We start from the raw sequence: 10,906 nt of genomic DNA, 5'->3' as shown, positions 1-10,906 counted from the left end.
AGACCTGGGACATGTAGCGTTGTCCCCTCCCTGTGAGCGAAGTGGGCTGGCCTGGCATATGCCAGTCCAGCATAGGGGTGTGAACAATGACCCCGGGGCACTGGGCGTGGTCCCGTCCTGGCCTGGACAAGGAAGTGACTGATGCGTCTCTGTTGTGGTGTCGGCGCCACACGGACCCCAATTGGAAATGTTGTACCCTGTGAGCCAAGTCCCACAACATGAGCAACATGGACGTAAGGGGGACTCGCCGACCCTACATCCATCCATACTTACACACTTGAATGATCATAGACACGACACATCTGGGTTAACATGAATGTTTATTGCACATTCAGTGGAGTGTTGTATCTGGAGCAGTACAGGGCCATGCAAACCCCACCTTGCCCGTGGAGGGCCAGCCAGAGTCCTTCAGGGAATGACAAGTACATCAGAGGAGGAGTTCAGTCCGCAGTCTGATTGCTGTGTCATTGGCGATCAAACAGAATATGGCAGTCCATGTCGGGGTCCAAGGTGAGTGTCGCTGAGTGCATCGGGGGACAGTGGAAGGTGATGATGCAGAGAGCAGAAAAAGGCCTTATGGCCGAGATGAATGCTACCGCTTCCTTCTCACCACCATGACAGATTCATCCTCATCTTTGTCCTCTGATGTGTCAAGTGCCTCACAAGTGGGTGGTGGTGTTCTGTCCCCAGCACTGTGTGGCACTGACACATCAGGGGCCAGGGATGTGGAATGTCTGCCTCACTGTGTGTCAGTGACACCTCAGGGGGCAGGGAGTGATTGTGGTGGTAGCAGCAGCATGCATCGGCGCCAGGCCTTGTGGCAGCAATGCCATGAGGATGGTCGTGAGGTCATTGAGGAACCCGGCTACCACTCACTGGTGTGCAGCCGTGGAAGCCACTCTTCCTGCCCGCGTCCGCTCCATGTTCTCCATGATCCTCCGCATGTGTCCCAACTCCCGGATGACCTCGCTGGAGCCACTCGGACTAGACAGTCGTTCTTGTCTCAGAGTCAGGACTCCAACGATGTCAGCCATGGAGTGTTGGAGAGCATGGAGCGGACAGTGGGTGTCCGTTAGGGACTGTGAGTGGTCTCTGATGGGACTTAGGCACCCACATATGGCATCTAGTTTGGCTGCCATGCAGTCAAACCCCACCCCTTCAGCCAACTTCTCCATGTGTTGTTCTTGGGGGTCCTGGGAGGCAGCCGTGGTGGTGGGTGCTGCCTGCTGTGTGGTCGGTGCAGGGGGTAGGGTCTCAGCGATGCAGCTGGGCTGGCCTGCTCCTGGAGGTGAGTTGACGTAGCTGTTGATGAACTCTTGGAGGGCATCAGTATCGAAGGTGTGGTGGTCCTCTTCTTCATCAGATAAGAGAGGTTGGGACTGCTCTGCAGAAGGTGTTGGATTTCCACCTGCAAGTGAAGGGGAGATGCGGTTTAACATGGTGTTCACATGTATGTTGACGCATTGTACATGTTTACATGCAGAATGCATGTATATGTACATTGTGTCTGTTTGGTACATTGTGTCTGTTTGGGAGGAGCTGCCAATTTGATGCGGGACAATGGATATTTCGACACCATCACGGATGTGTGTTCGTACTTGTACATTATCAACTCACATTTACCTGCTATGCCAAATGTGATTGGCCAGTATCTACAGACAAGCGGCACCAGTTGTGTCCTCTGTTCTGTTGTGAACGTGTTGCAGTTTGTACCACATTATTGTCAATGTTGATGTGCTCTGCATGTTATGTGTGTGTGCTGCTTTAAGAGAGAGTCGCCCCTGCTCCTCTGATCTTGCTGACCCTTATCCCTTTCATGCGGTGTGCCTCTGACTTCTGTGCTTGTACAGTGCTGAGATGTGGCATACTTGGGTACATTGGCCTCTTGATGGGTGTTGGGGGTCTGGGGCGTGGTTTGTCTGTAGCTGTGTTGTTGACGTCAGGGGTTGTTTGTGCACTTGGATGTGTCAGGGTGTGACCTGCTCCTTTGCGGATGTGGTCCACACTCAGCCACCTCAGTGTCGTGGCTCGCAGCATTTCATGATATTGACTGCAGCAATGCTATTCGTCACGCAGTGTCACTTGCATTGTCAGTGTTGCTCACAGACACGCCGCATTGCTGTGTTTGACTTATGGGCATGGGTTGGTTGTGAGATTGGTGGTGTGTGGGACGTGCCCTCTCTGGACAAATAGTCGACGGGGGCCTACCTGCTGTACCTAGGTGTGCTGCAGTGTGCCAGGGGGATCACGGACATGATCCAGAGTCATTGTGGGTGTGCAGTGTGCTATACTTAATTGTGCATGTGTGCCATTGTGCCCATCTCCCCCGGTCTCCCCAGTCCCTGGTCGTTACTCACCCTGTTGCTGTTGTGTCCGGTCCTGTTGAGCAGTGTCCGGTCCCCAAACTCCTGCCACCGTCTCCCCACTGATGACTGTGGACACCATTTCCTCCATCTCGTCCAGCTCCTCCTGTGGCGCTGGACTCCCACCTCCAGTCTGCATTGCTGCCTTCCTGTTGTTTGCGAGTTCCTGCTTGGTTTTGCACTGGACATCATTCCAGCGCCTCTTGAACTCGTCCATTGTCCTCTTCAGCACTTCGACTGCATTCACCTTGACCACGATGGTCTGCCATATTCTATTTTTAGTTCCCAGTGACACAGTGGAGGTGACAAACAGTGGTTGATGGTGTTCTATCACCTCTGTTATCAGGATCCTGTTTTCCTGCGGACTGAACCGCGTCTTCCTCTTCTTCTTGTCCTTGCTTTTCCCTGTCCCCGAGGTCCCGTCCTGGGCTTCCGGGGGGCTTGTGGGGTTCTGGTTGTCCTCTGTACTTGCTCCAGCTCCCTCCATTGTGCTTCGCAGTTGTTTTGCTTTTGTTTGTAGTTTTTTTTTCTACTTTTATAGTGATTTTTCCCGCCTGACGTGTGTGGATTGCAGACCTGGCGCAGCTTAACGCAGATGTTTTTATCGCGGTTGGGCCCATCGCAAGATTTTTCACGTTGGGGTTTCTATTTTTATCGGCGTTTTGGTGACTTTATCGTGGACATTTGACGCGTTATCGGGAGACTATCGCATGGTACCGCCGTGTTGGGAATTCCACGTTGACACGGCGTTATTTTCACGAGATAGACTGTGATGTTGAAAGGTGCGTTAAGCTAATTTTGCGATATTTATCACACGTTCTTGAGAATATCCCCCATAATGTTTACAGGCAGAGTTCTAATTTATAGAGGAGTTTATATTACCCTACTTTTGTAGTTGATAATAGCAATCATTTAAAAAAAAAAAAAAAGTATTGGCAGAGGCAATAGGTCGCCCCTTTATAAGGGGACAGCAGACCAATTGCAGACCTGCAAACTTTGAAATGACTTCACCAGGGCCATGAAAGAGTAGAGTCTGGTGTAGGGAGAGGAGAGGAGCTTTGAGCAGTCACCATCGGCCAACAGAGGAGAGGGTGGAGGGGAGGAGCAAGGAGAGGGCCTGGGGCTTAGAGCCCAGCACTCGAGGACATCCCAGCTCGCACAAATACACACAACGTCCTGTGTGGATGTAAAGCCCCTGGTGGGTGTCAGATGGGCAGAGCCTGCACACAGCCCTACAGGGGTTCCATCTCACTCTATGCACTGGGTGTGGCATCAACTCATTGGGAGATGTGTGAAGAGGGAAGATATTGTGTGGCACAGGGTGGCATGGTAGGAGCTGGCACCTCTGTCAATTGAGTTATCCAATGCTTGTGTGCAGGGGCGCTCCTGTGCAAATATATTATTCTTATTATTGGTTTACTGTTCTAAGATGGCCATAATAAATTTAAAAAAATCAAAATGGCCTCCGGTGTGTCATGACACAGCCACGCACATGGAGGCCATCTTGGAATAGTGGACACATTCCTTGAGTGTAGATGTCATAACGCATTGGGCACGAGAAACAAAGTTGTATGTCAAGCCTGCAATTTGAAAGTGGAAAATATGTGTCAATATATGTATTATGAAATGACTACATGTGATCACCAACATATAGAATTGCGTTACCAAATTTCATGTACAAATTTTAAGTGAAAAGAAAAAAGTATAAATACAAATCAATTCGATGAAATTGAAAACATTGTTGATATTGATTTTTGTGAATTGTGCACTTTGGTTTCAAGTTCAGTTACCTGATTTAATAACACATATAATGCAGTGACGGCCATTTTAGACTGCTCTAGGACATCAAGCAATGCCTTCTTTAGCAGGGTTTGTAAACTGAAGTCCAGGTGCTGGTACTCTCCAAACTGGACAATGGATGTCTCTTGTCTCCGGTCTCCCCAAAGCTCACCTGGCACCCCTGGAGTGGCCGCTTTATGACAAGTCACAAACAATGTTATCACGTCTCTCCTATTCTCCGCACCCAACCATGGCTTCTCAGTGAAGCAAGAGTCCACTGGATGACTGCATGCATCACCCACAAGCCCCCCCACAACAACACACCCTCCTGGTGAAAGGGGAGTCTGCACAGGGGGGTTATGGAGAGGAACCCTTCAAGTAGGTTGAAGTTTGAACACTCTCCAGGGAAGGGTCTTCCGGGGCAGGCACAGAGCCCAGGATCATCTAAAAACGCGGCAGACAGGCACAAAGACCACCATGACCCTCTGATGGATACCCCCCTGAAGGGTCTCAACCCCCAACTACCCCAGAAAATTGTATGGCTGACTCTGCTAGGCAGCAGGACAGATGCCAGGCAGTGGCCAGGAACATTAGGTCACCACAGGACAAGCACGTAAGGTCGCCACAGACAGTGGACAGGCAAGTAAGGTCGCTACAGTCAATGGACAGGCACATAAGGTCACCACAGGACAGGCATGTATGGTCGTCACAGTCAGTGGACAGGCACGTATGGTTGCCACAGATAGTGGACAGACACGTAAGGTCACCACAGGACAAGCACGACACATGCTTTGCACGACCCCTGCAGCTTCAAGAGAGATGTCCCCAGCTGGGGGCACTAAAGAGGGTCTGTGTGGCCTTGGTAGAGAGCCCCATTCACTGTAGTGTCTCATCCCCTCTTCACAGCACTTGAAGACCCCAGCCTCCTCCTTGAGCTTCATGGAGAGCACGGAGCCCCCAGAGCACACACTGCGGGTGCAGCCGTGCCAAGAGCATGTCTTCTGGAAGCAAGCAGTGGCCACCAGCACCACCTCCCCACAGGTACCCCCGGGACGTGGGATGGGTGATGGTGCGGTGCTTGTGGCGGTGTATGGGGCTGTTCATGGGGTGGTGCAAGGGCTTCAGAAGGGGTGGTGCAAGGGGCGAGCATGGAGCGGTGCAAGGGGTGTCGCAAAGGGTGGTACATGGGGTGGTTCTAGAGGCAGTAGTGGTGCGTGGGGCAGTGCATGGGGCTGTTCATGATACAGTGCAAGGAGAAGGTCACTGGCAGGTGCAGTGGGGTGGTTGGTGCCTGGGCAAAGCATGGGGTGGTGCATGGAACTGCATGTGGTGATTAAATGAAAGTGCATGGGTGGTGCAGCAGATGGTGCAAGGGGTGGTTTATGGAACGGTGCAAGAAGTGGTGCATGTGGTGGTGCATGGAACGTGAATGGGTGGTGCAGGAGATGGTGCAAGGGGTTGTTCATGGAACAGTGCAAGAAGTGCTGCATGTGGTGGTGCATAGAACGTGAATGGGTGGTGCAGCAGATGGTGCAATGGGTGGTTCATGGAACGGTGCAAGAAGTGCTGCATGTGGTGGTGCATGGAACGTGAATGGGTGGTGCAGGAGATGGTGCAAGGGGTGGTTCATGGAACAGTGCAAGAAGTGCTGCATGTGGTGGTGCATGGAACGTGAATGGGTGGTGCAGGAGAGGGTGCATTTAACAGTGCAAGAAGTGGTGCAAGGGGTGGTGCATTGAACAGTGCGTGGGAAAGTGCATTGGGTGGTGAATGGAAAAGTGCATTGGGTGGTTCATGGATAATTGCTTTGGGTGGTGCATGGAAAGGTGCATGAAACAGTGCATGAGGCAGTGGGTGGTGTGTGGAAAAGTGCATTGGGTGCTGCATGGAAAGGTGCATGAGTGGTGCATGAGGCAGTGGGTGGTACGTGGAAAAGTGCATTGGCTAGTGCATAGAAAGGTGCATGAGTGGTGCATGAGGCAGTGGGTGCATGGGGTGGTGCATGGAAAGGTGCATGAGTGGTGCATGAGGCAGTGGGTGGTGCATGGAACAGTGCATGGGGTGGTGCATGGGGTGGTGCATGAGGCAGTGGGTGGTGCATGGAACAGTGCATGGGGTGGTGCATGGGGTGGTGCATGAGGCAGTGGGTGGTGCATGGAACAGTGCATGGGGTGGTGCATGGAAAGGTGCATGAGTGGTGCATGAGGCAGTGGGTGGTGCATGGAACAGTGCATGGGGTGGTGCATGGGGTGGTGCATGAGGCAGTGGGTGGTGCATGGAACAGTGCATGGGGTGGTGCATGGAAAGGTGCATGAGTGGTGCATGAGGCAGTGGGTGGTGCATGGAACAGTGCATGGGGTGGTGCATGGGGTGGTGCATGAGGCAGTGGGTGGTGCATGGAACAGTGCATGGGGTGGTGCATGGGGTGGTGCATGAGGCAGTGGGTGGTGCATGGAACAGTGCATGGGGTGGTGCATGGAAAGGTGCATGAGTGGTGCATGAGGCAGTGGGTGGTTCATGGAACAGTGCATGGGGGTGGTGCATGGAAAGGTGCATGAGTAGTGCATGAGGCAGTGGGTGGGGCATGGGGTACTATATATGCAGTGCAAACAGTGGTTCATGGGGCAGTACAACGGGCAGTTCATGGGTTAGGGAACAGGACCATGCAATTGGTGGTGCATGGGGAGATAGAAGAGGCCCTGCTTGGGGCGGTGCATGGAGTTGTGCGAAGGGTGGTTTATGGGGCGGTGCATGGGCTGGGGAGCAGGGCAGGGTAATGGGCATGCAGGAGGCAGTGCATGGTGGGTGCATGGGGTGGTTCATGAGGCAGTGCTTGAGGTGGTGCATGGGGCAGAGCAATGGGTGGTGCAAGGAGCAGTATATGGGCAGTGCAAGGGGCAGTGCCAACAGTGGTTCATGGGGTAGTGAACAGGGTCATGTAATGGATGGTTCATGGGATGATACAAGAGGCCCTGCATGGAGCGGTGCATGGAGCGGTGCATGGAGCGGTGCATGGGCGGGGGAGCAGGGCAAGGCAACTGGCAGTGCAAGAGGCGGTGCATGGGGTGGTTCATGAGGCAGTGTTTGAGGTGGTGCAAAGAGCAGTATACGGGCAGTGCCAACAGTGGTTCATGGGGTAGTACAAGGGACAGTTCATGGGGTAGTGAATAGGGTAATGCAATGGATGGTGCATGGGATGATGCAAGAGGCCCTGCATGGGGTGGTTCATGGAGCGGTGCGAGGGGTGGTTTATGGGGCGGTGCATGGGTGGGGGCGCAGGGCAGGGCAACTGGCAGTGCAAGAGGCGGTGCATGGGGTGGTTCACGAGGCAGTGTTTGAGGTGATGCAAAGAGCAGTATACGGGCAGTGCAAGGGGCAGTGCAAACAGTGGTTCATGGGGTAGTACAAGGGACAGTTCATGGGGTAGTGAATAGGGTCATGCAATGGATGGTGCATGGGACGATACAAGAGGCTCTGCATGCAGCGGTGCATGATGTGGTGTATGGGGCAGAGCAGGTGAAAGAGGTGCTTCATGGGACACTGTAAAGGGCAGTGCAGCTGGCAGTGCAAAGGGAGATGCAATGGGTGGTGCAAGGAGAAGTGCGAGGGGTGGTTTATGGGTGGTGCATTAGATGGTGCACAGGGCAGTGAAGGAGTGGTGCAAGGGGTGGTGCAAGAGGCAGTGCATGGTGTGGATCCTGGGGCGGAGCATTTGACTGCACATAGGGTGGTGCATGGGGTGTTTGTGGGTGTACTCAACAGTGTCATATCAGCGACTTGGTTACCGAAGGCAGGCTGGCTACAGAAGCCGAGGCGTTGAGTAAGAGCAGAGGCAGGCTGGCCTACAAAAGCTGAGGCGTTGAGTAAGAGCAGAGGCAAGCTGGCCTACAAAAGCTGAGGCGTTGAGTAAGAGCAGAGGCAAGCTGGCCTACAGAAGCCGAGGCGTTGAGTAGGAGCAGAGGCAGGCTGGCCTACAAAAGCTGAGGCGTTGAGTAAGAGCAGAGGCAAGCTGGCCTACAGAAGCCGAGGCGTTGAGTAGGAGCAGAGGCAGGCTGGCCTACAAAAGCTGAGGCGTTGAGTAAGAGCAGAGGCAAGCTGGCCTACAAAAGCTGAGGCGTTGAGTAAGAGCAGAGGCAAGCTGGCCTACAGAAGCCGAGGCGTTGAGTAGGAGCAGAGGCAGGCTGGCCTACAAAAGCTGAGGCGTTGAGTAAGAGCAGAGGCAAGCTGGCCTACAGAAGCCGAGGCGTTGAGTAGGAGCAGAGGCAGGCTGGCCTACAAAAGCTGAGGCGTTGAGTAAGAGCAGAGGCAAGCTGGCCTACAGAAGCTGAGGTGTTGAGTAGGAGCAGAGGCAGGCTGGCCTACAAAAGCTGAGGCGTTGAGTAGAAGCAGAGGCAGGCTGGCCTAAAAAAGCTGAGGCGTTGAGTAAGAGCAGAGGCAAGCTGGCCTACAGAAGCCGAGGCGTTGAGCAGGAGCAGAGGCAGGCTGGCCTACAGAAGCCGAGGCGTTGAGTAGGAGCAGAGGCAAGCTGTCCTACAGAAGCCGAGGCGTTGAGTAAGAGCAGAGGCAAGCTGTCCTACAAAAGCTGAGGAGTTGAGTAAGAGCAGAGGCAAGCTGGCCTACAAAATCTGAGGCGTTGAGTAAGAGCAGAGGCAGGCTGCCCTACAGAAGCCGAGGCGTTGAGTAGGAGCAGAGGCAGGCTGGCCTACAAAAGCTGAGGCGTTGAGTAAGAGCAGAGGCAAGCTGGCCTACAGAAGCCGAGGCGTTGAGTAAGAGCAGAGGCAAGCTGGCCAACAGAAGCCGAGGCGTTGAGTAAGAGCAGAGGCAAGCTGGCCTACAAAAGCTGAGGCGTTGAGTAAGAGCAGAGGCAAGCTGGCCTACAGAAGCCGAGGCGTTGAGTAGGAGCAGAGGCAGGCTGGCCTACAGAAGCCGAGGCGTTGAGTAAGAGCAGAGGCAAGCTGTCCTACAGAAGCCGAGGCGTTGAGTAGGAGCAGAGTCAGGCTGCCCTACAGAAGCCGAGGCGTTGAGCAGGAGCAGAGGCAGGCTGGCCTACAAAAGCTGAGGAGTTGAGTAAGAGCAGAGGCAAGCTGGCCTACAGAAGCTGAGGTGTTGAGTAGGAGCAGAGGCAGGCTGGCCTACAAAAGCTGAGGCGTTGAGTAGAAGCAGAGGCAGGCTGGCCTACAGAAACCGAGGCGTTGAGTAAGAGCAGAGGCAAGCTGGCCTACAGAAGCCGAGGCGTTGAGTAGGAGCAGAGGCAGGCTGGCCTACAGAAGCCGAGGCGTTGAGTAAGAGCAGAGGCAAGCTGTCCTACAGAAGCCGAGGCGTTGAGCAGGAGCAGAGGCAGGCTGGCCTACAAAAGCTGAGGAGTTGAGTAAGAGCAGAGGCAAGCTGGCCTACAGAAGCTGAGGTGTTGAGTAGGAGCAGAGGCAGGCTGGCCTACAAAAGCTGAGGCGTTGAGTAGAAGCAGAGGCAGGCTGGCCTACAGAAACCGAGGCGTTGAGTAGGAGCACAGGCAAGCTGGCCTACAGAAGCTGAGGCGTTGAGTAGGAGCAGAGGCAGGCTGGCCTACAAAAGCTGAGGCGTTGAGTAAGAGCAGAGGCAAGCTGGCCTACAAAATCTGAGGCGTTGAGTAAGAGCAGAGGCAGGCTGGCCTACAGAAACCGAGGCGTTGAGTAGGAGCAGAGGCAGGCTGGCCTACAAAACCTGAGGCGTTGAGTAAGAGCAGAGGCAGGCTGCCCTACAGAAGCCGAGGCGTTGAGTAGGAGCAGAGGCAGGCTGGCCTACTGAAGCCGAGGCGTTGAGTAGGAGCAGAGGCAAGCTGGCCTACAGAAGCTGAGGCGTTGAGTAGGAGCAGAGGCAAGCTGGCCTACAGAAGCCGAGGCGTTGAGTAGGAGCAGAGGCAGGCTGGCCTACAGAAGCCGAGGCGTTGAGTAGGAGCAGAGGCAGGCTACCCTACAAAAGCTGAGGCGTTGAGTAAGAGCAGAGGCAAGCTGGCCAACAGAAGCCGAGGCGTTGAGTAGGAGCAGAGGCAGGCTGGCCTACAAAAGCTGAGGCGTTGAGTAAGAGCAGAGGCAAGCTGGCCTACAGAAGCCGAGGCGTTGAGTAGGAGCAGAGGCAGGCTGGCCTACAAAAGCTGAGGCGTTGAGTAAGAGCAGAGGCAAGCTGGCCTACAGAAGCTGAGGTGTTGAGTAGGAGCAGAGGCAGGCTGGCCTACAAAAGCTGAGGCGTTGAGTAGAAGCAGAGGCAGGCTGGCCTAAAAAAGCTGAGGCGTTGAGTAAGAGCAGAGGCAAGCTGGCCTACAGAAGCCGAGGCGTTGAGTAGGAGCAGAGGCAGGCTGGCCTACAAAAGCTGAGGAGTTGAGTAAGAGCAGAGGCAAGCTGGCCTACAGAAACCGAGGCGTTGAGTAGGAGCAGAGGCAGGCTGGCCTACAAAACCTGAGGCGTTGAGTAAGAGCAGAGGCAAGCTGGCCTACAAAATCTGAGGCGTTGAGTAAGAGCAGAGGCAGGCTGCCCTACAGAAGCCGAGGCGTTGAGTAGGAGCAGAGGCAGGCTGGCCTACAAAAGCTGAGGCGTTGAGTAAGAGCAGAGGCAAGCTGGCCTACAGAAGCCGAGGCGTTGAGTAGGAGCAGAGGCAAGCTGGCCTACAGAAGCCGAGGCGTTGAGTAGGAGCAGAGGCAGGCTGGCCTACAAAACCTGAGGCGTTGAGTAAGAGCAGAGGCAAGCTGGCCTACAAAATCTGAGGCGTTGAGTAAGAGCAGAGTCAGGCTG

General features: G+C 54.3%; 1 protein-coding gene across 1 annotated transcript in view; it reads left to right on the top strand.

The window, feature by feature from the left end:
* The window catches only part of LOC146797181 (forkhead box protein P3-like), a 238,098-nt gene that overhangs the window by 69,671 nt on the left and 157,521 nt on the right, over positions 1-10,906 (top strand). Inside the window, exon 2 of the mRNA XM_085630324.1 lies at positions 5,049-5,183. Coding sequence (XP_085486450.1) covers positions 5,049-5,183 — 135 coding nt within the window. The remainder of the gene's footprint in view (positions 1-5,048; positions 5,184-10,906) is intronic.

Source organism: Triturus cristatus, chromosome 10 (assembly GCF_964204655.1).
Source record: "Triturus cristatus chromosome 10, aTriCri1.1, whole genome shotgun sequence".
Taxonomy (NCBI): Eukaryota; Metazoa; Chordata; class Amphibia; order Caudata; family Salamandridae; genus Triturus; species Triturus cristatus.
Note: the sequence above shows the minus strand (reverse complement) of the source record. Positions and strands in the feature narration are given on the sequence as shown.